Raw genomic sequence first — 25,249 nt, 5'->3', positions numbered from 1 at the left:
ATAAACCTTTCAGCAAATGATAACAAGAGAAGGAAGCAAATGAAATAATAGAAGTAAATTGGAATGTTGTTTGAAATTGTATGCTCTGCCCATGAATGTCTAATTATAACTTTACTGTCCCTTTAAGTTTGGAAAAAAAATAACAAGCTACAGGAGTTCAATAGGTACATTGGGCACCATTCAGTAAGGTGAGCAGAGCAACAAGTTTAGAACTGTTTCTGATAAAGTGCTTACACTTACTTAAAGGGACAGTATACACCAATTTTTATGTAACTGCATGTAATAGACACTTCTATAAAGAATAAGATGCACAGATACTGATATAAAAATCCAGTATACAACCGTTTAAAAACTTACTTAGAAGCTTCCAGTTTAGCACTGTTTAAAAGGTAGCTGGAACACCCACTGCAAGTGGCAAATATCAGACACTCCCCCCTCCCCCTTCCTTTGCATATGAAAAGACCATTTACACAAACAGGAGCAAGCTGGAGTAGGTATACGTCGGTATTCTCCTAAAACTTTGGGGCTTGGTTATGAGTGTGAAAATCAGAGCAATGTTATTTAAAAATAAGCAGTGTATAATAAGTGTATAATGTCCCTTTAAGCCTTTGATGTTTGGTTTGGTACCAGGCTTTTATGATCTAAATGGTAAGGCAGGTTAGAAGCAAGTGAAAATAGAACAGGATCAGCAATAAGGAATACAATAATCAAAGCTAAATTTAATGCCACTAGCACAAAGAGGAAGCACCCTAGAACCTTATTCAATTAGTTATTATGACGTGAGATTATTCACAGTAAATAGATGACAGGGACTGTGTGCAGCAAGTAAAGAAATTAGACTGAAACAGAATAATTACCAGAATGTTAAATTGTCAAAACTAGAAGGGGTTTTAAAAAAGAAATATTAAAGATTGTAATGGCTGTGCTTTATTTATATGGAAAATAATTCGTTTTTTTAATACTAAAATAACATCTATTTTTATATTTAGCATTTAACCCATTTGGCTTTGGATAGAACAGCAAAGCATTGGAGAATGATATAAAGATAGGGGGGGGGAATCATATTATATAAATATATATATATATATATATATATATATATATATATATATATATATATATATATATATATACACAGTATATATACACACTCTCTCCAAACGGAGTCCCTCTTTGGAATCTTAAATGTTGAGAGGTATGATATATATATATATATATATATATATATATATATATATATATACATACGCGCGCATGCACATACATAAGGGTTGCCACCTTTTCTGGGTAAAAATATATACACACAAAACGCACACACATGCACGGTGCACATACAAACACATACATACACATATATATAGTAGATATAAAAAGTCTACATACCCTTATGATTGTGCAGGTTTTTGAAATCTAAGAGAAGCAAAACACCATAGTTTTTTATTAGGAACATTTTATTTAAAAATAAAAAACAGCAACAAGTCTGCACACTCTTTAATAATGGTGGCTTTAGCTGTGTTCACAGTTAACCATTCACAGTCTAAATCCTGCCTGTAGGTAAATAGCATACACCTGCCATCAATGAAATTGATTCGGATTACACCCAGTTAAAGTCAGCTATTGCTGTAGGATTTGGTTAAATGTTTGGGGTGCATTATACTGGGAAAACCATTGTCCACAAAGAGTTTCTAAAGAAAGTGAGAGCGTTTATTATTGAAAGTACCAATCGAGAGAGAGATACAAAAGAATATCAAAGTCACAGAATGTACCAAGGACCACAGACAAAACCATCATAAATAAGTTGAGAAAATGTGGCACCACAGAGACACCACAGATAACTGTCCACATTTGGTGAGAGTATGAGGAGAAAACCTATCAGGGAGGCTACCAAGAGACTAACAGCTACAAGAATTTCTGGCAGGTCCTGGTCACTCCTTGCATGTAACCACCATCTCTCGTATTCTGCATATGTCTGGACTATGGGGTAGGGTGGCAAGACAGAAACCCTTGCTTACAAAAAGGAACATCCAAGCTCATGTAAATTATTTCAATAGATTCATGCAGTCACCCCAAATCTTGTGGGAAAATGTGCTACGGCCTGATGAGAAAAGAGTTCACATTTTTGTACTAAATTGTAAAATATATGTTTGCCACAAAGCCAATGAAGGTCACCATACCATAACATGGTGGTAGCAGCATCATGCTTTGAGGCTGCTTCTCTTCAGCTGGGTCAGAGGCTCTTGTCAAGATAGATGCACAAAACCTGCTGGCCTATGTCACAAAGCTGAAGATAAAGAGGAATTTCACATTCGAACATGACAATGACCTAAAGCACACATGCAAGCTGACCAAGGCATGGCTTCAGACAAGGAAAATCAAAGCTTGAAATGGCCCAATCAGAGCCCAGACCTAAATCCCATCAAAAACCTGTGGAATGACCTAAAGCCGTGTTTCTCAACAGCCGGGCCGCGGCCCACTACCGGGCCGCGACGGCCCTGCTGGTGGGCCACGACCCGACATTGCCTCCAGACACTCGCTCTGACAGGCCCGCCTTTACACATCTCCTAAATTTTGGACGAGCCTGTCAGAGTGCCACTGCGCATGTCAGTTTGTGCACTGTGTCACTGTGAGCATGTAGCGGCGGGCGGGCGCACTGTGAGTGACCGGGTAGAAGCGGCTGGCGTCGTGCAGAGGTGAAGCATCGGCTCACAAGTAAGCCCACTGACACCAATTACATAATTACGGCCACTGACACCAATGTATATATTTAGGGTGGCCACTGGACACCAATGTGTATTTGTAAACTGTGTGTGTACATATACATATATATATATATATATATATATACACAAATAGTGAAGAAAAGATTCGATCCTCAGGTCAGAATAGGTAATTTAAAACGTCTTTATTATATTTCCATTAAAAAGTCCCTGGAGGGGTACTATACAGCAAGAGAACATAGAGCACTGTGTACTCAAGCTGACATGTTTCGGCTGGGTGCCGTAATCATAGCTTGATATATATATAAATAGAGAGAGAGAGAGAGAGAGAGAGAGAGAGAGAGAGAGAGATCCTACTGACACCAATGAATTATAAAATATTAACCAACTGTAAACTATATATATATATATGTATGTATATATATATATGTGTATATATAAATATATATATATATATTATGTATATATTTATATATATATATATATTTATATATATATATATTATGTATATATATGTATGTATATATATGTATGTGTATATATATATATATATATATATATATATATAGATCCCACTGACACCAATGAATTATCATATAATTAACCTACTGTTATAATATATATATATATATATATATATATATATATATATATATATATATATATATATATATTATAATTATATGATAATTCAGTGGTGTGGGATCCATATATAATATATATAAATGGTTTATAGTGGGTTAATTTTATAATTCATTGGTGTCAGTGGGTGAGGGAGGAGAGAGAGAGAAAGAAAGAAAGAGAGGGAGGAGAGAGAGAGAGGGAGGAGAGAGAGAGGGAGGAGAGAGAGAGGGAGGAGAGAAAGAGAGGGAGGAGAGAGAGAGAGAGAGAGGAGATAGATAGAGACAGAGAGAGAGAGAAAGAGAGGGGGGAGGAGAGAGAGAAAGAGAGAGGGGAGGAGAGAGAGAAAAAGAGAGAGAGGGGAGGAGAGAGAGAGAGGAGAGAGAGAAAGAGAGGGGAGGAGAAAGAGAGAGAGGGGGGGGGAGAGAGAGGGGAGGAGAGAAAGAGACTGTGTGTGTGTGTATATATATATATATATATATATATATGTATATATATATATATATATATATATTTCTTCCAAACCTACTGCAACCCACTCCCGATGCTTACCGGGCCCTGGACCGGTCCGGCTAAAACTTACCGGGCCTTGAGGTCACTTAGGTTGAGAACCACTGACCTAAAGAGAGCTGTGCACAGGAGATCTAATAGAACTGTTTTTCAAAGAAGAGTAAGATACATTTCCAAAGTCTAGATGTGCAAAGTTAATAGAGACTTATTCACAAAGACTTGCTGCTGTAATAAATATAACAGGTGCTTTTACAAAGTATTAATTGGGCAATAATGGTGTTGTAGATTTTTTATTCTAAATGTTCCTAATTATTAACTATTTGTTTTTTTTCTGGATTTACATTGTTGTTATTTCTGTCTTTACATTTCAAACAGCTTAAATTTCATAAGGGTGTGTACACTTATTATATCTACTGTACATACACACACATATATACACACACATACATATATTTACTGTATTCCTTTAATTCAGCTTTACAAACTTTTTTCTCATTAATAAACCTTTGTTTTAAATTAATTAAGTATAATCCTAACTTCAATTCTTTATATCCATAATTTTCATGTGTTTTATTATGCAAACTATCAGGTCACCAAAAGTGCAACATTTTACAGCAGTATTTTGAATTGAGCACAAGCACAAACACTAAACTGACCACTTGTAATATGAGCGCTCTCTCCCTATCTCTCAGCACTATCTATTGAAAGCATAGGGCATGCTAAAAATATATTTTATAACATCCACTTGTAATACCAAATTGTTGTTATTCTTAGTGCGGGACCAAGCACAAAATAACACACGTGCGCTATCAGTTGCACTCCGCTTGTAATCTAGCACTTAGTCTTCTATAGCTTGTAAAGCAGGAGTTAATAAAGATAATTAAATACTAATCTAACCAAGAGCTAGATCTTATCTGACCCATAATATTGTAAAGTATTCTCATATTATTTAGGGATTCCTTTCTCTACTTGTAAAAATAAAATTAAGTTCTAATTGGTTAATTGGGTAACTAATTAGGATTGTGGCACCCATTTTTGAGCCCACCCATTCTTCTATTTTGATAACGTGATTAATATAAAAAATCATAGGGAACCAATGGTATTATGTTATAGCATGTTATAGCAAGAAAGTAATCACTGTTACTAGCGATAGTATCAGGGCTCCAGCTATGAGTCTCTTTCACTATCAATAACAACTTGCATATGATCTAGGCTCAGGTGTTTAGCTTTACTGACTTATGGGATTTAGCTTTACTGACTTGCTGCATGTCTCTTTCATCAGATCATCATGCCTCAGTCACTCTTCATAATCTCAGTGCAGGAACGTCAGGTCTCTACCGCTGCACCGTCACCAATCAGCTGGGCTCTAGAAGCTGTGCTGTAGCACTCAATGTACAAATTGGTGAGTTGTCTTTGGTAATAATCAAGTGTGATGAGTGTAATACTGCCATGTACAATTCAGTTTCTATGAAATTAAATTAGATCTACATTATTCAAAGATGATGGTATCAGTATTACTATTCCAGCAAAAAGATGGCAGCAGCACCAGGAATCCTTGCAAATGGTTTATTCAAGTGCACAAAACATTTTGAGAGAGACATTTCAGACAGTGTTGTCCTTAATCATGCATACATTGATACTGAGACAGCTCTCTTACATACCCTTAATGGGACCCTCACCCCACCCCCAGGGACATCACATTATACACATCTGAAAAAAAGGGAACATTTTTAAAGTGACAGTACACACTTATAAAAACATAGTTAAATCCCAGTCCTTATTCATTCCATTTGGTATCTGAGTTTCTAATTTATAAATCCAGAAGGACTCTCTTTGCTTGAGTCTCTACTCCCTGTCACCCTCGTCTATCTATTGGGACATGTTCAATAACTTGATATCTTAGCTGGCTAACTGAGTGACCTACATCTCTTAAGTGACATGCTTCTGGGGATTTTTCATAATTGTTCCTAATATTAGATTTGTGTTCCGTGATCCTGTCACAGACCCTTCTAGTCGTTTCCCCTACATATAACCTAGAACATGGGCATTTCAGTATGTAAATAATAAACTCTGTGTTGCAGCCATATATAGAGAATCTTTTGCCAGTGCATGGAAAAAATGTGGACCCTTTATCACATTATTCAATTTGCACATCCTAGACATGGAAAACTTCCATTCTTTTTAGAGCCTAACAAGGTCTGTCTGCTTATCCTCTCTAGGTCAACATCTGATCTAATCAAAACAAACCTGATGACATTCCGACGTCACCGCTCAAGGGGGCGCAAAACAGACCAATATGACTATATAATAACAATAAAAAATATAAATGGTGACTATAATTATTGCATTTTAAATGCTATGACTTATCAGTCCAAGGTGTGATCAGTCTCTAAAGATGAAACTTCTACTTGGTTTAGCACTCCTTGGTGTCATTGTCCTCGGATAACGGCCGCTCCTTCCCAGAAGTAGATCAGAAAAAAGGAATCTTTGATGGTGCAAACAAAACACAGAAGGGCGCCTCCTAGTGTAATATCGTACAAGCAGTATATATATATATATATATATATATATACACAATGGCAATGGTCTATTGCCATTGTATATATATATACTGCTTGTACGATATTACACTAGGAGGCGCCCTTCTGTGTTTTGTTTGCACCATCACAGATTCCTTTTATCTGATCTAATCATTTGATTTCTCAGATTCCTAGATCTTTTGAAGGCTGCCATAGGGGTTGTTTGGAATTTAACTAACTATGTCAGGATTACTATATTTCAAAATGTTCCAATGCTTATTAATAATTTTGGTGATCTTGTTACTTTGTTTATTAAAGCTAGATACAAAAACTATTCTGTAGTGGGCTTCTTTTTTTGTTTTCCTCCTAGATTTGAAATGTGTTGTAGCATTTTCTCGTGTTGTTAATAATGCCAACCTTTTTTCTTTCTCAATTAATGAATCTGGGTACCCTCTATCTTTTAATAAACTTGCCAAATCATCAAGTTTTTTATGATTTGCAGGTCACTCAGTAAGCCAGCTAAGATATCAAGTCATTGAACGTGTCCCTATAGATAGGCGGGGGGGGGGGGGGGGGCTTGGGTGACAGGGAGAAGAGACTCAAGCAAAGAGTGTTCTTCTGGATTTATAAATTAGAAACTCAGATACCAAATGGAATGATTAAGGACTGGGATTTAACTATGTTTTGTATGCACTGTCACTTTAAAAATGTTCCTTTTTTTCTGATGTGTATAATGTGATGCCACTGGGGGTGGAGTCCCATTAAGGGTATTTAAGAGAGCTGTCTCAGTATCAACATATGCAAGATTAAGGACAACACTGTCTGAAACATCGCTCTTGTTTTGTGCACTTGAAAAACCTCTTTTGCAAGGATTCCTGGTGCTGCTGCTATCTTCTTGCTGTGATATTGTGTATGGGTCTTTGATGTGAGGCTTTGCAGCTAGCACAGGACACACTGGTGCTGAACCACTTTATTTTTTATATTTATTTATTGCGAGATCGATTCTGTACAAAGATAGTGAAGCGCAGATCACTCAAATCATAACATCTATAAGAAGAAAAAAGCATAATAACCGCATCAAGGTTTAGATAAATTATCATACAACGACAAGATCTTATCTTTTATTAGTATAAACATATTTTTTTTGTTATAGATAAACAGATCAAAAAGTATAGTTAATGGATTTTACAGCTGATTCTAGCTATAGAAAAACAAATAATAAAAGGTAAAAAAAACAACACAAAACAAAGGAAAAAATATATATATATATTCTCCTCAGTCTGCCCTACACCTTTCCCCAAGTCACTCATCCAGGGCCGCCATCAGGGGGTGACAGGGGTGACTCCTGTCAGGGGCCCAATGGGCTAGGGGGGCCCCATGAGGCAAGAACTAAAAAAAAAAAATTTTTTTTTTTTTTTTTTTTTTTAATTTTGGCAGCCACCAGTGGGTACTACAGCAGAGTGCTAATTGAGCATGGGAAATGTTATTACAAGTAAAGAGTAAAGTATTAGCATTTGAGAGGATTTCTGAGTGTGCACTAAACCACTATGCACAGTGTGAGACAAACTTGGCACTTTGTTTGTAGAGTGTGTGCCTAAATCAGACGGCTGATCACTTTCATTTGCAGAGGAGATAGGAATTACTTAGCAAATGTTTTTATTTCTTTGTGCAATTTAAGATTGTAACTTCAGTGTGGTAGTAGTTTTATAGTGGGGCGAGGGGTCCATAAAAACACATTTTTTTAGCAGCAGTGTATTTATGATTATTTGACAATGCTGTAGAAATTCTATATTTAAAACCATGCAGAAATGTTTCCTCCTCAATACACAAATTATATATATTACATTCAAGTTTACTGCCCCTTTATGCAAGGACATTCCAGATACAAGGAGGCATTTTATCTAAGATTTTTACATCTGCATAACATGTTATACTCTCAGACTAAGATTGCTCAGTGTTGGAAATGAGATAGGTTAACTTAAAACTGTTCAGTTTACTCTTCAGCTGACTTAATTTTGAAATGCATACCAACAAGCTTAAATCCTGCATTTAACCAGATCTAATGGTATGAGTACCACAGTTTATGGTTCCACCAAGACCATATAGAGTACAGCTGACAGATGGGAACATTTGTACACTATATTTGAAGTGGTGCTCTTGGTTGGGGAAAATGGGCAAAATATTAAAAAAAACATATGTCAACCTTTTAAAAGTACTTTTCTTCATCTAGCCATCTACCCAAATCATTAATGTACAATTTTGAATTCACAGAATTATTTTTGTTTGCACATTTATAAATATGATTCTTTAAAAAGTGATCTCTGCATTTTTTTTATCATGCATGTCACACACTGTTGATTTAGGGGATGCTGGGTGCATAAATGTTTCCTCCTGTGAGTGTTTCTGTGGGTGCCTGTGTTTATGTCTTTGTGCTTTGGTTTGTGTCTCTATGAGTGTGTATGTATTTTCTTTCTGTTGGTATCTCTGTGAGGGTGGGTGTTTATGTATTTGTGCATTTTCTGTGGATGTCTGTGAGGGTGTGTGCATATGTCTTTGAGCTTTTTCTATGGGTGTCTCTGTGAGGGTGGGCATGTGTTTGTCTTTGTGTATTTTCTCTGGATGCCTCTGTGAGGGTGGGTGTGTATGTCTGTGTTTTCTGTGGATGTCTCTGTGAGGGTGCGTGTGTGTATGTATGTATGTATGTCTGTGTTTTCTGTGGAGGTCTCTGTGAGGGTGTGTATTTTCTGTGGGTGTCTCTGTGAGGGTGTGTGTATGTCTTTGTGTGTTTTCTGTGGATGTCTCAGTGAGGGTGTGTATTTATGTCTTTATGTGTTTTCTGTGGGTGTCTCTGTGTGTGTGTGTATGTCTTTGTGTGTTTTCTGAGGCTGTCTCTGTTGGTGTTTCCTTGGGTGTATGTGCAAGTTTGAGTTTGTGTGTGTGTGTGTGTGTGTGTGTGTGTCCTTTGTCTGTTCCTTTATAGGACATTTTGACCTTACTTCTGATTATTCACATCTTTCTACAAACTTTGAGACTAATGAGACCTTTCGGGAAGTCACCAATCTACCATTTAACCTTTAAATTATTGTTTAGGCAGTTCAGGGCCCTTCCTTTCAGCCACTGCATGCTGTTGTCATCATTTAGTTGGCATCTTCCTTTACAAAAAGATAATCAGAACTCCATATTTTGTTTTCTAAATCTCCTTTTTTTACAAAACTGTAGTTTACCTCATTACTTTTCAGGTCAATGTAAACAAGTGCTAAGTGTCTGTTTGGGTGTATGTGTCTGACTTTCTTTGCGTGTTTGTTAGAGTGTATATATGTGAATCCTTATGTGTGTGTGTGTTTCAGTGTATGTTACTACCTTTACAACATTTCCAAGTTTAGTCACTTGGTCAAAAATTGCACATGTCAAAGGAGGGGGGGGGGGGGGGGCCCTGATCAATGGTTAAGTCAGGGGCCCCAAAATTTCTAGTGGCGGCCCTGCACTCATCTAAGAATGTCCATTGCCCTCTTATTCTAAAATTTATCAATAATTCAGTATGTAAAAAAAGGATATAAAATTTGTTTTTTAAATACTATTTCTTGCTCCAGAATATATTACTCCCATTTCTGTATAAATTTCTTTAAACTGGTGTCTGGAAGTGATAAGGGGCGCGATCCGATATGCAGCGTAGTTTGCGGCGCAAGCGAGGGAACCCCCGTCGCCCGCAGTTTCAGCTCGCAACTCGAGCTATCCTATATACGGCGCTGTCAGAAGCTAAAGTGCCGTAAGTCTGACAAACCAGCGATGTCCAGAAATCTACGTAAGTACAAATTTCTGGAGTCGCCAGTGACTTACGGCACTTTAGAAAACTGCCGGCGCCTACAAAACCTGACTAAAGTATGAAATCACCCGCACTGTCTAACACGCCTCCCTAACATAGCCCAACACGTCTAACCCTATATTCGCTATCCCCCCTCACTATCTTAACAATAAAACATGTATTAACCCCTAAACCGCCGCTCCCGGACCCCGCCGCCAGCTATATTAAATCTATAACCCTCTAATGTGAGCCCCTACCCCGCCGCCATCTACCTTACCTACCCCCTAAAGTGAGCCCCTACCCCTCCGCCATCTATTTTAAAATTATTAACCCCTAATCTAATCCCCCTACCCCGCCGCCACCTATATTAAATTATTTAACCCCTAATCTAATCCCCCTACCCCGCCGCCACCTATATTAAATTAATTAACCCCTAATCTAATCCCCCTACCCCGCCGCCACCTATATTAAATTATTTAACCCCTAATCTAATCCCCCTACCCCGCCGCCAGCTATATTAAATTATTTAAATTTAGGTTCCTTTAAATGACGTCATCCAAGATGGCGTCCGTCGAATTCCGATTGGCTGATAGGATTCTATCAGCCAATCGGAATTAAGGTAGAAAAATCTGATTGGCTGATTGAATCAGCCAATCAGATTCAAGTTCAATCTGATTGGCTGATTGGTTCGGAATCAGTCGGATTCCAATTCCAATCGGAATTCGACAGACGCCATCTTGGATGACGTCATTTAAAGGAACCTCATTCATCGGGAAGTCGTTGTGCCAGATGGATGCTCCGCGGCGGAGGAGCGAAGAAAGATGATTGAAGATGCCGCTTTGCTTGAAGACATCACCGGATGGAAGAAGACTCTCTGCCGCTTGCTTGAAGACATCGCCGGATGGAAGAAGACTCTCTGCAGCTTGATTGAAGACATCGCCCGGATCGGATGAAGAGTTCTGCTCGGTTGGGTGAATACAAGGTAGGGAGATCTTCAGGGGGGTAGTGTTAGGTTTATTTAAGGGGGGTTTGGGTTAGATTAGGGGTATGTGGGTGGTGGGTTGTAATGTTGGGGGGTGGTATTGTGTGTTTTATTTCAGGCAAAAGAGCAGTTTTCTTTGGGGCATGCCCCGCAAAAGGCCCTTTTAAGGGCTGGTAAGGTAAAAGAGCTAACTTTTTTTAATTTAGAATAGTGCAGGGAAATTTTTTTATTTTGGGGGCTTTATTATTTTATTAGGGGGCTTAGAATAGGTGTAATTAGCTTAGAAATCTTGTAATATTTTTTTTATTTTTTGTAATTTAGTGTTTGTTTTTTTGTGTAATTTAGTTTAGATTATTTTATTGTATTTTAGTTTAGATATTTGTAGTTTATTTAATTTATTGATAGTGTAGGTGTATTTGTAACTTAGGTTAGGATTTATTTTACAGGTAAATTGGTAATTATTTTAACTAGGTAGCTATTAAATAGTTATTAACTATTTAATAGCTATTGTACCTAGTTAAAATAAATACCAAGTTACCTGTAAAATAAATATAAACCCTAAAATAGCTACAATGTAATTATTAATTACATTGTAGCTATTTTAGGGTTTATTTTATAGGTAAGTATTTAGATTTAAATAGGAATATTTTAATTAATAATATTAATATTGGATTTATTTTAATAAGAGTTTAGTTAGGGATGTTAGAGTTTGATAGGGTTATTATACTTAATATATATATAATATAATAACGATATTAACTATATTAACCCTAATATAATTAGGGTTAATATAGTTAATATATATAATATAATAACTATATTAACTATATTAACCCTAATATATTTAGGGTTAATATAGTTAATATAGCTGGCGGCGGTGTAGGGGGATTAGATTAGGGGTTAATACATTTATTATAGGTGGCCACGGTGTAGGGGGATTTAGATAAGATGCAAAAGAGCAGTTTACTTTGTGACAAAGCCCCGCCAAAAGCCCTTTTAAGGGCTGGTAAAAGAGCAGTTTTCTTTGGGGCATGCCCCGCAAAAAGCCCTTTTAAGGGCTGGCAATAGAGCAGTTTACTTTGGGGTAATGCTACGCAAAAAGCCCTATTCAGGGCTATTTGTAGGGTTAGACTTAGGTTTAGTGGTAGGGATAGTTTAGTATTTTAGGGGTTAAATAATTTAATATAGCTGGCGGCGGGGTAGGGGGATTAGATTAGGGGTTAATTAATTTAATATAGGTGGCGGCGGGGTAGGGGGATTAGATTAGTGGTTAATTAATTTAATATAGGTGGCGGCGGGGTAGGGGGATTAGATTAGGGTTTAATTAATTTAATATAGGTGGCGGCGGGGTAGGGGGATTAAATTAGGGGTTAATAATTTTAAAATAGATGGCGGCGGGGTAGGGGCTCACTTTAGGGGGTAGGTAAGGTAGATGGCAGCGGTGTAAGGGGCTCACTTTAGGGGGTAGTTTAATATAGTTGGCGACGGTGTAGGGGGATCACATTAGGGGGTAGTTAATGTAGGTGGCGGCGGGGTCCGGGAGCGGCAGTTTAGGGGTTAAATATTTTATTAGGGATTGCGGCGGGGGATCGCGGTTGACAGGTAGATAGGCATTGCGCATGCGTTAGGTGTTAGGTTTTATTTAGCAGATCGTGGTTGACAGGTAGACATTGCGCATGCGTTAGGTGTTAGGTTTATTTTGTAGCTAGTTTAGGGAGTTACGGGGCTCCAATAGACAGCGTAAGGCTTACTACGGCTGCTTTTTGTGGCGAGGCGAAAATGGAGTAAGATGTCTCCATTTTCGCCACGTAAGTCCTTACGCTGTATATTGGATACCAAACTTCGCTGGTTTGGTATACCTGCCTATGGCCCAAAAAACTACGGGCGACGGCAGAAATATACGAGCGTACCTTCTAGGTTACGCCATATATAGGATACCAAACCAGTGCAAATTTCAGCGTCGCCGGCATTTGCGGGCGACGCTGCATATTGGATCAGGCCCAAGGTGTCTAATTGCTCTATTATGATCTGATTACAGAGTTCCAGTTGGATATATTTTATCATGGGAGCCTTTTTAGATTTCCATTGTTTAAGTATCATTTTCCTACCTGTTAGTATTATCAAGTTCAGAAGTTTAGTGTTCTCTTTAAATTTGGAGCCATGCAGGAGAAAAAAAATATCTTGAGGTTCCAGATCAATTCTTTTCTGAAGCATAGTACTTGTCGAATTGAAAATTTTATACCAAATTTTTTTAATTTACAATACCAAAAGCAATGCAATATATTTGCTTCACTAGTACCCCATTTGTTACAATACATGACTCTATTCCTGGCAAATTTTGTTAGTCTTGCAGGTGTTAAATAAGTCATAATTTTAATTTGTGCTTCCATATAATAGGCTGCAAGAGAAGCTTTCTTTGTTCCAATAATACTTCTACTTATCGTATTATCTGCGAGGGTGACTGTGAGCAGGTTCTCCCACTTATTATGACTTTTCATGATTATTTTCTCAATTTTTGCAGACATTGTAAGTTTATATAAAAAAGAAATCGAAAAAAATTCTATTTCTAAATTGGGATAAAATGTTTCCCATAAATTCGGAGTCCCAGTTATTTCCATGTTTTTGAACTAATCTTATAATACAATTTCTGGTTTGATAATAGGCAAATAAATGATGATTTTGGATCCCAAATTCATTCTTAAAGGGACAGTAAACACCAGAATTTTTGTTGTTTAAAAAGGTAGATAATCCCTGTACTACCCATTTATCAATTTTGCATAACCAACACATTTATAATAATATACTTTTTACCTCTGTGATCACCTTGTATCTATGCCTCTAAAAACTGCCACTTTATTTCAGTTCTTTTGACAGACTTGCATTTTTAGCCAATCATTGCTGACTCCTAGGAGCTTCATGTGCCTGAGCTCAATGTTATCTATATGAAACACATTAACTAATGCCCTCTAGTGGTGAAAAACTGTCAAAATGCTTTCAGATTAGAGGCAGTCTTCAAGGTCTAAGAAATTAGCACATGAACCTCTTAGATTTAGCTTTCAACTAAGAATACCAAGAGAACAAAGCAAAATTGGTAATAAAAGTAAATTGGAAAGTTGTTTAAAATTACATGCCCTATTTAAATCATGAAAGGTTTTTTTTTTTACTTTACTGTCCCTTTAATTTCTTGGAAGGTTTTATATGAATTATCTGCTTTATTAATTAGCTGTGAAAAATGTATAAGTCCCTTTCTAGCCCAATCCTTGATTGGCATTGTTGTAAATCCATGCAAGAATTGGGGATTTCCCTGTATAGGGTAATATTCTGATATGCTGAAGTTCGAATTGCATAGGGAACAACGATCTTGCCAAGCTTTTATTGTTTCCCTAAAGACAGATTTTTTTTTATACAAATAATAGGTAGGGTTTTACTTTTTACATGAGCTAAAAAGGAGAGGTAACTTCTTGCTCAACTTCTATCTCTGTATAATAATTTTCTTTTGTCAACCAGTCAATCACATATTTAGCTAAAGCTGCTTTATTATATATTGCAAAGTTCGGGAGATTCATTCCTCCTTTGTCCCTGGGCATTTCCATTTTTTCTAAACGTATTACTGGTAGTGATGTTGCGAACTGTTCGCCGGAGAACAGTTCCCGGCGAACATAGCTTGTTCGCGTTCGCCGCTGCGGGCGAACATATGCAATGTTCGATCCGCCCCCTATGTGTCATCATTGAGGAAACTTTGACCCTGTATCTCACAGCCTTCTGACACATTTGAGCCAATCAGCAGCAGACACTCCCTCACAGACCCTCCCAGCTCCTTGGCAGCAGCCATTTTAGATTCATTACGATCTTGCTTTCTTAGTGAGAGGAGCTTTAGTGTTGCTGCTGCTGACATTATAGGGAAATAGATAGCTAGGCTAGTGTATTTAGTGTCCACTACAGTCCTGAAGGACTCATCTAATCTCTGCTGTAAGGACAGCACCCCAAAAAGCCCTTTTAAGGGCTATAACTTCAGTCGTTTTTTTTTTAATTTTATTTGTAATTTTATTTGCATTTGCCTGGTTTTCAGCCTGTGTGTGAGGCTCACAGCATATACTGTGATTAGTGCCACCACTGATATCTGCTTAACATTAGTGTAAATTTAACCAACAAAACTTTTAAATCATTTTGCTAGTGTAATCTAATTTCATTTTCTATCAGGCCTGTGTGTCTGGCTTACACAGCATACTGTGGTTAATTGGTGTGCTAGCAGGTCCCACTCATATCTGCTTAACATTATTTTAAATTTAAAAAAAAACCTTTTAAATCATTTTGCTAGTGTAATCTAATTTCATTTTCTATCAGGCCTGTGTGTCAGGCTTACACAGCATACTGTGGTTAATTCCTGTGCTAGCAGCCACCACTCATATCTGCTTAACATTATTTTAAATTTTTAAAAAAAACCTTTTAAATCATTTTGCTAGTGTAATCTAATTTCATTTTCTATCAGGCCTGTGTGTCAGGCTTACACAGCATGCAACGTTGTTTAATTTCTGTGCAAGCAGCCACCACTCATCTGCTTAACATTATTTTAAATTTTAAAAACAAAACTTTTAAATCATTTTGCTAGTGTAATCTAATTTCATTTTCTATCAGGCCTGTGTGTTTCTGACTTACACAGCATACAACATTGTTTAATTGCTGTGCCAGCAGCCACCACTCATCTGCTTAACATTATTTTAAATTTTAAAAACAAAACTTTTAAATCATTTTGCTAGTGTAATCTAATTTCATTTTCTATCAGGCCTGTGTGTCAGGCTTACACAGCATGCAACGTTGTTTAATTGCTGTGCCAGCAGCCACCACTCATATCTGCTTAACATTATTTTAAATAAAAAAAAAAATTAAATCATTTTGCTAGTGTAATCTAATTTCATTTTCTATCAGGCCTGTGTGTCAGGCTTACACAGCATACAACATTGTTTAATTGCTGTGCCAGCAGCCACCACTCATATCTGCTTAACATTATTTTAAATTAAAAAAAAAAATTAAATCATTTTGCTAGTGTAATCTAATTTCATTTTCTATCAGGCCTGTGTCTCAGGCTCACACAGCTTATACTGTGGTTAATTGCTGTGCCCGCTACCACTCCAGCCACTACTCATAAACATTATTGTAAATTTAAAAAAAAAAAAAGGGGGGGGCGTGTCCAGGCCATGGCCTAAGATGGCTGCTAAACTGGGAGCTCTGTGACTAAAAATTGCAATCCGCCTTGCAATCGTCTTCTTTTGCATCCATCCAGATGAAAACTGATCGGTCTGCAGTGGATAAAGCTTTGCTGGACTGGATTATAGCTATATTGTGAGAAAAGAAGTCTTCCAGACTGGACCGCAGGGTTCCCTAGGCGGCCTACAAGGAAAGGGAACTCAGCACCCCCCCCCGGGGAACCGGGGTAAGCAGAGTAAATACTGTGCCTCTGCATCCATTTGTTAGCCCATAAACAGTGGTCAAATAAGCACCCTCCTGCACTAAACTATCATGGAGGAGCTCTACTCTTATATTAAAGGCCTGATGGAGAAGCGGGAGAAGCTGATCTGCCAAAGAATTGACAATCTAGCTGCGAAACAGTCCGCACTTTCCCTAGCAATTAATCTAACAGAGTGCGGTGAAGCGCTGCAAAAACAACCGCGGAATGTCCCATCACACAATCTGAGGTCTGAGGACAATGGATGGCGAACACAGCATACACCTGAATGCCTTTTTCCCTCTTGGGCATTGGAGAAGCGTGAACTTGGGCTGCCTAAGGGGGCTGGGACAAACTGCGGCCTTATGGAGTCATCTCGGTGCCTTTTAGCTAAGTGTGGTCAGCAGACCTACTCACATCTCGCTGCGGAAAGAGCCGTTCTGGCAATCTCGCTGGAGGATGAAGCGGAGTCCGGGGAGCCGCGGCAGTTCAAACTAATGTCACCTCGTAGGGTGAACGCAGAGGTGGTTCCGGCTACTTTACCTGCATTTGCTGTTCTTGTTTGGAGGGAAGCGGCCGGCCTTCTGGACTGGAGCGGCGAAGTAAATCCATACATTTGTAAGATCTCTCTACTCCAGCGAGTAGGCATCGGATAAGTACAGAGACTTTTGTATCATACTGGACCCAACTTGTGAGACTATATATGTTTAGCAATCACGTTGGGTTAAAGCTGTTGTGCCACTTCTCTTTCTTACATAGATGGCCCCCTATAGGTAGATGTGTGGGGACAGCATACTTGTTAACCGATTCATTTGAGTACTGCTAATGTAATGTATCCTGCAGGTAATTGTTAATGTCTATACGGCAGCACTGTATGCTTAAGATTGGGGGTGAAGGGTATCTCAGAAGAACAGAAATGCATACCTTGACCCGGCATAACCATAGGATCTATATTCATAAGCTATTTAAGTCTGCCTAGTTTAGCCTACAATGTAAATATGCAATAATGTGTATATGTGGGGATGTAATACCATACATTTCTGTCCCTATCCTATATGCAGGGCCTTCTTTTTCTAAATTCTATCTCAGCATGAAGATTATATTGTTTATTTTTATTAACCATGCATGTGACTCACTGCTTATTTAGATATGTGCTCTAAAGGCACAGTTACCTATTTTGGGGCCAAAGATTTGACGCCTCCATATGGCTATATAGCAATATATCTTCAGACTTAAGTTTATGGTCTATGCGTGGTATGCCAGGGTTCCATGGAGTTCCCTAAGATGACAATAGTCATAGCATTTACATTCTGCCAAGACCCATATAGGGTCCTGTAAATAACCGTCCCCCATAATACCCCTACACTAGTGCATTATTATATCTAGCAGCCCAAGTGAGGCTGATATTTATCTTTAGGTGGTTAATATGTCCAGTAGTCCAAGAGTGGTTACTAGCTGCCTGGGGGCTATGTGTATACTTTCTTCTGTGTTGCAGGGCTCCAATCTATTCACTGCAGCTGGTACTAAATTGAATGTACAGTCCATAAGTGGCCTGTCAGATATTAAAGGTTTGTTCCCCAAAAAATCTAGAGGAGGGACTTGTTGCTGTACTGTGACAAATCTATTTGTATGTTGTGAATTTATTCTCTGTGCCATAATATTTGGTTATATATTCTGTTATAGATAACATACATTTTTGTATTGTGACAGATCTATATGTTTGTTGAAACCAGTGATGTTATATTTTTACGCACTTGCTTGCAGGTTTTAGTATTTTACTTATTTTTTTTTTCGTAATTTGAGGCTTTACACAAGCCTATAGTAACCTAGGGTATATGGAGAAACTAAACTTAACACCCTCTCACTATAGTCCTCACCACTTATCCCTTTAATGGGGTATGTACCCTTTTTATATTTTAGAGGGATGTTTTCTATAATATCTGAAGTTAAATGGTGTGGACTCCCAAGGACCTACATGCTCTTGTTCAAAACCTTCCTACAAAAACCAGGTCTCAGAATTCACATTTATTCAGTTATTTTTGACTTGTCCAAGCTAACATGTTTATACATAAAATGAGGTATCATACATGGCTCTGTGCATATTCTCCCGATGAGAACCTACTGTTGTTCAAGGTTTCTAAGACATGCCTATGTATTATGTGTATGTGTCTGGCTGTATGTCTATAGGCGTGTTGCCATGATTAATACTTGATTTTGTTTTTTGTATGTTCTGAATACCTCAATAAAAATTATTTAAAAAAAAAAAAAAAAAGAAATTAAATCATTTTGCTAGTGTAATCTAATTTCATTTTCCATCAGGCCTGAGTGTCAGGCCCACATCATATAGTGTGATTAATAGCTCTTTTTTTCCACCACTTATATCTGGTGTAACATTAGTGTAAATTTTTTTAAATTTTTTTTTTTACATCAGTCCTCTTCTAGTGTTATTTAATATTAGTTGCCAGGCCAGCCTGTGTGTCAGGCTGCCAGCATATACTGTGCCTACTTTCATCCTCAGTGCCAGTCCACCACTCCTATCTGGTGTAACATTAGTTTAAATTTTGTAAAAAAAACTTTTACATCAGTCTTCTAGTGTTATTTAATTTTAGTTGCCAGGCCAGCCTACCACTAGTGCCAGCCTGTGTGTCAGGCTGCCAGCACATACTGTGCCTACTTCTATCCTGAGTGCCATCACTCCTATATGTTGTAACATTAGTGTAACTTTTTTAAAAACAAACTGTTACATCAGTCTGCTATTGTTATTTAATTGCAGTTGCCTGTCTGGCAGCGTGTGTGCCAGGCCCACTTTCCAACTAGTGCCACAAATCATATTTGTTATAACAGTAGTGTAAATATTTAAAATAAAAACTTTTTTGACTGTGAATCATCAGTCTGCTAGTGCAATTGAATTGCAGTTGCCTGCCTGCCAGCGTGTGTGCCAGGCCCACTTGCCAACTAGTGCCACCAATCATATTTGTTATAACAGTATTGTAAATATTTAAAATAAAAACTTTTTTGACTGAGAAACATCAGTCATCTAGTGTAATCTAATTGCAGTTGCCTTCCTCCCAGCGTGTGTGCCAGGCCCACTTGCCAACTAGTGCCACCAATCATATTTGTTATATAGTGTAAATATTTTAAAAAAATATTTTTTGACTGTGAAAGATCAGTCTGCTAGTGTAATCTAATTGAAGTTGCCTGCCTGCCAGCGTGTGTGCCAGGCCCACTTGCTGCCAACTATTGCCACCAATCATATTTGTTATAACAGTTTTGAAAATATTTTAAATCAAAACTTTTTTGACTGTGAATCATCAGTCTGCTAGTGCCATTGAATTGCAGTTGCCTGCCTGCCAGCGTGTGTGCCAGGCCCACTTGCCAACTAGTTACACCAATCATATTTGTTCTAACAGTATTGTAAATATTTAAAATAAAAAATTCTTAGACTGTGAATCATCAATCTGCTAGTGCAATTGAATTGCAGTTTACTGCCTGCCAGCGTGTGTGCCAGGCCCACTAGCCAACTAGTTCCACCAATCATATTTGTTGTAACAGTATTGTAAATATTTAAAATCAAAACATTTTTGACTGTGAATCATCAGTCTGCTAGTGCCATTGAATTGCAGTTGCCTGCCTGCCAGCGTGTGTGCCAGGCCCACTTGCTGCCAACTACTGCCACCAATCATATTTGTTATAACAGTATTGTAAATATTTAAAATAAAAACTTTCTTGACTGTGAAACATCAGTCATCTAGTGTAATCTAATTGCAGTTGCCTTCCTCCCAGCGTGTGTGCCAGGCCCACTTGCCAAGCCAACTAGTGCCACCAATCATATTTGTTCTAACAGGTTTGAAAATATTTAAAATAAAAACGTTTTTACTGTGAATCATCAGTCTGCTAGTGCCATTGAATTGCAGTTGCCTGCCTGCCAGCGTGTGTGCCAGGCCCACTTGCCATTTCCAACTAGTGCCACCAATCATATTTGTTCTAACAGTATTGTAAAAAAATTTTAAAAAAAATTTTTGGACTGTGAAGCATCAGTCAGCTAGTGTAATCTAATTGCAGTTGCCTTCCTCCCAGTGTGTGTGCCAATCATATTTGTTGTCACAGTACTTTTAATATTTAAAAAATAAACATTTTTGACTTTGAAACATCAGTCTGTTTTTTGGTGTCAGGCTCACAGCGTATACTGTGCCCACTTGCCCAGTGCCACCACTCATAATTTGTTTAATAGTATTGTAAGTGTACATCTAAAAAAAAATAACAGGCAGAGGCAGGCCACCCCACAGGTGCCGTCGTGGTCGTGGTGCTGTGATTCCTTTAGACCCTACAAATATGCACATTGTTCAGAGGCCAGGTGCCAGGGGGGACGCGAAAGGTTCTGAGGAGGACCTAGTTGAATGGCTAAAACAGGACACCCAATCTTCTACAGCTTCCGCTCCTAGTCCTCCTAACCTTGACGCACCATCCTCCTCCAGCTGTGCTTTGGGCACCTCTCAAGTGACCAGTGCCACTCGCCCGGCTGTCGCCACCACCAACACTAGCACCACAGCCGCTTCACTTGATCTGTCAGAGGAGTTATTGACAAGTCAGTTGGAAGAAATGAGTGATGAGCAACCATCATTGATAGAGGATGTAGATAACAGTGATATGTCTCAGTCAGGCAGCATTACAGACATGGAGGTACGGTGTGATGATGATGATGATGATGATGTTGTACCCGCTGCTGCTTCCTTTGTTGATGTGTCAGATACAAGTGAAGTGGTTGATGATGATGTTTTGGTGGATGTCACGTGGGTGCCTGCTAGAAGAGAAGAAGAAGAGGGGGAAAGTTCAGATGGGGAGACAGAGAGGAGGAGGAGGAGACAAGTTGGAAGCAGGGGGAGGTCATCGCAAGGAGCTAGTGGCACATTCAGACAGCATGCATCGGCACCCGGGGTCAGTCAGACAGCACGCCGACGCCAATCAGCGCATGCTATCGCCACCACCAGAATGCCGTCATCTCAGAGCTCAGCAGTGTGGCATTTTTTTTGTGTTTCTGCCTCTGACAACAGTGATGCCATTTGCAACCTGTGCCAAAAGAAACTGAGTCGTGGGAAGTCCAACACCCACCTAGGTACAACTGCTTTGCGAAGGCACATGGTCTCACATCATAAATGCCGATGGGAAGAACACATGAGTAGAAGCAGCACACAAACTCAAAGCCGCCATCCTCCTCCTGCTGCAGCATCTTCAGCCACGTCAACCACTGCTGTCCTCCTTGCCCCCTCTCAACCATCCTCCACTGAGTCTCTCTTACGTAGCAGTTCCTGGTCATCTGCCCACAGTCAGGTGTCTGTCAAGGACATGTTTGAGCGTAAGAAGCCAATTTCTCAAAGTCACCCCCCTGCCCGGCGCCTGACAGCTGGCTTGTCTGAACTCTTAGCCCGCCAGCTTTTACCATACAAGCTGATGGAGTCTGATGCTTTCCAAAAATTTGTATCTATTGGGACACCGCAGTGGAAGGTACCTGGCAGAAATTTCTTTTCACATAAGGCAATCCCAAACCTGTACTCGATTGTGCGAAAGGAAGTAATGGCATGTCTGGCACACAGCGTTGGGGCAAGGGTCCATATGACCACTGATAGCTGGTCTGCAAAGCATGGTCAGGGCAGGTATATCACCTACACTGCGCATTGGGTAAACCTGCTGACCTCTGACAAGCATGGAATGCGTGGCTCTGCAGAGGAGTTGGTGACACCGCCACAACTTACAGGCAGGCCTGCTGCTCCCTCCTCTACTCCTCCTACTCCATCCTCTTCCATAACCTCTTCCTCGGCTGAGTCCTCTTCTGCTTCTGCGTCTTGCTCCACATCAACGGCACCCCCCCAGCTCTCCAGGTACTATTAAACATCCCGGATACGGCAGTGTCACGCAGTCTTGGGGTTGACTTGCCTGAAAGCGGAGAGTCACACCGCACCAGCACTCCTGTCCGCCCTGAACGCACAAGTGGATCAGTGGCTGACTCCGCACCAACTGGAGATTGGCAAGGTTGTTTCTGACAATGGAAGTAATTTGGTGGCGGCATTGAAATTGGGCAAGTTGACACATGTGCTGTGCATGACACATGTGTGTAATCTGATTGTACAACACTTTGTGCATAAGTACCCAGGCTTACAGGACGTCCTGAAGCAGGCCAGGAAGGTGTCTGGCCATTTCAGGCGTTCCTACACGGCCATGGCGCACTTGTCCGATATCCAGCGTCGAAACAACCTGCCAGTGAGGCGCTTGATTTACGACAGCCCGACACGGTGGAATTCAACACTCCTAATGTTCAACCGCCTGCTCCAACAAGAAAAAGCTGTTAATGAGTATTTGTATGACCGGGGTGCTAGGACAGCCTCTGGGGAGCTGGGGATTTTTTTGCCAAATTACTGGACGCTCATGCGCAATGCCTGTAGGCTCATGCGTCCTTTTGAGGAGGTGACAAACGTTGTCAGTCGCACCGAAGGCACCATCAGCGAGATCATACCATTTGTTTTCTTCCTGGCGCATGCCCTGCGAAGAGTGCTGGATCAGGCCTTAGATGAGCGTGAAGAGGAAGAGGAAGAGTTGTGGTGTGCATCACCACCAGAAACAGTCTTATCAGCATCGCTTGCTGGACCTGCGGCAATGCAGGAAGAGGATTGTGAGGAAGAGGAGTCAGAGGAGGAATGTGACTTTGAGGAGGAGGAGGAGGAGGAGGAAGACCAAGCACAACAGGCATCCCAGGGTGCTCGTTGTTGTCACATATCTGGTACCCGTGGTGTTGTACGTGGCTGGGGGGAAGAAGATACCCTCAGTGACATCAGTGAGGACGAGGAACGGGACATGATTAGCTTGGCATCCAACCTTGTGCAAATGGGGTCTTTCATGCTGTCGTGCCTGTTGAGGGACACTCGTATAAAAAAGCTGAAGGAGAACGACCTGTACTGGGTGTCCACGCTACTAGACCCTCGGTATAAGCATAAAGTGCCTGAAATGTTACCAAATTCCCGCAAGTCGGAAAGGATGGAGCACTTCAAAAATAAATTAAAAACTATGCTTTACACAGCGTATAAGGGTGATGTCACAGCACAACGGGAATCTAACAGGGGAAGAGATGAAAGTAATCCTCCTCCTCCTTCTCCTCCTCCCACAACCACGGCGGTAAGGACAGGACGCTTTCCTGACGTGTTGTTGATGGAGGACATGCAGACCTTTTTAACTCCTATGCATCGCCAGAGCCTTTCGGGATCCAGCCTCAGAGAAAGACTCAACCGACAGGTAGCAGACTACCTAGCATTAACTGCAGATCTCGACACTCTGAGGAGCGATGGACCCCTTGACTACTGGGTGTGCAGGCTTGACCTGTGGCCTGAGCTATCCCAATTTGCAATTGAACTTCTGGCCTGCCCCGCTTCAAGTGTCCTGTCAGAAAGGACCTTCAGTGCAGCAGGAGGTTTTGTCACTGAGAAGAGAAGTCGCCTAGGTCAAAAAAGTCTTGATTATCTCACCTTTATTAAAATGAATGAGGGATGGATCCCGAAGGGACTGATATTGGGTGATACATTTGAGTAAAAAAGGCCTGATGATGAGATGAGCTGCCTTGGGCTACAAATGGTACACACGCTGGCTTTTTTTTTCTTATAATGCAGGATGACTTGTGTGACTTATCCGCCAACAACTAGTGTTCAAGCCGCAAGGTTTTAGGGCACTTTCTAACTGTTTTACAAACATCAATTTTTCTGGCCGCTGCTACAGCAGCGGCTGCAACAATACCGAATTTTTAAGGCATTTGTACATGCCTAATTTTTCTGGCCTCTGCTGCTGCACTGTGGCTCCCCATTCACAACAGAGTTAAATTCAAAATTCTCACCCTGACCTACAAAGCCCTCACCAATGCTGCCCCACCCTACCTGTCCTCACTCATCAACAAATATACTCCTGCCCGTCCCCTAAGATCCAACAACGACCTGCTTCTTGCGTCCTCTACCATCACCTCCTCTCATTCTAGACTACAGGACTTCTCTTGTGCAGCACCAACCCTCTGGAACGCACTTCCTCGAGATGTCAGACTTGCCCCTAACCTCTCCTCCTTTAAACGTTCCCTAAAGACCTTTCTGTTCAGGGAAGCTTATCACCCGACTTATTAACAAACTAACTTCAATTACCTAACAGTTGCCCTCTATCTCCTCACTAATATAATTCTCACCTCTGCAGTCCCCACCTCCTGTTTCCAATTCTCCTACCCGTCTAGATTGTAAGTTTCTACGGGAATAGGGCCCTCAATTCCCCCTGTATTTGTCTGTAAAAGTTTGTGTCTTATCGTATTGTTTCTCCACTGTACTGTTATCCTTGTACCCATGGGCAGCGCTGCGGAATCTGTCGGCGCTTTATAAATAAAGAATAATAATAATAATAATAATTGCCCTGAAAAGGGCATTTAGCTTGTTTACGAAAGCCCAAACCCTAAACTAAAAAACAAAAAACACCCAAAAAAACCTTAAAAAATCCTAACACTAATCCTCGAAGATCCACTTACAGTGTCTGAAGTCCCACTTGAAGGATTTTCATCCCGGCGGCTTCATCTTCATACAGGCGGCAGGTGGCTCCATCTTCATCCTGGCGGCTCCATCTTCATCCAGACGGCATCTTCTA

At 39.9% G+C, this 25,249-nt stretch overlaps 1 protein-coding gene across 1 annotated transcript in view; it reads left to right on the top strand.

Moving 5' to 3' along the window:
• Positions 1–25,249, top strand: part of LOC128664776 (immunoglobulin superfamily member 11-like) — a 107,542-nt gene that overhangs the window by 45,932 nt on the left and 36,361 nt on the right. Inside the window, exon 5 of the mRNA XM_053719582.1 lies at positions 5,129–5,250. Within this exon, the coding sequence (XP_053575557.1) occupies positions 5,129–5,250 (122 nt within the window). The remainder of the gene's footprint in view (positions 1–5,128; positions 5,251–25,249) is intronic.

The sequence above is a fragment of the Bombina bombina genome, chromosome 1, assembly GCF_027579735.1.
Source record: "Bombina bombina isolate aBomBom1 chromosome 1, aBomBom1.pri, whole genome shotgun sequence".
Classification (NCBI taxonomy): domain Eukaryota; kingdom Metazoa; phylum Chordata; class Amphibia; order Anura; family Bombinatoridae; genus Bombina; species Bombina bombina.
This window is presented reverse-complemented; position numbering and strand designations above follow the sequence as displayed.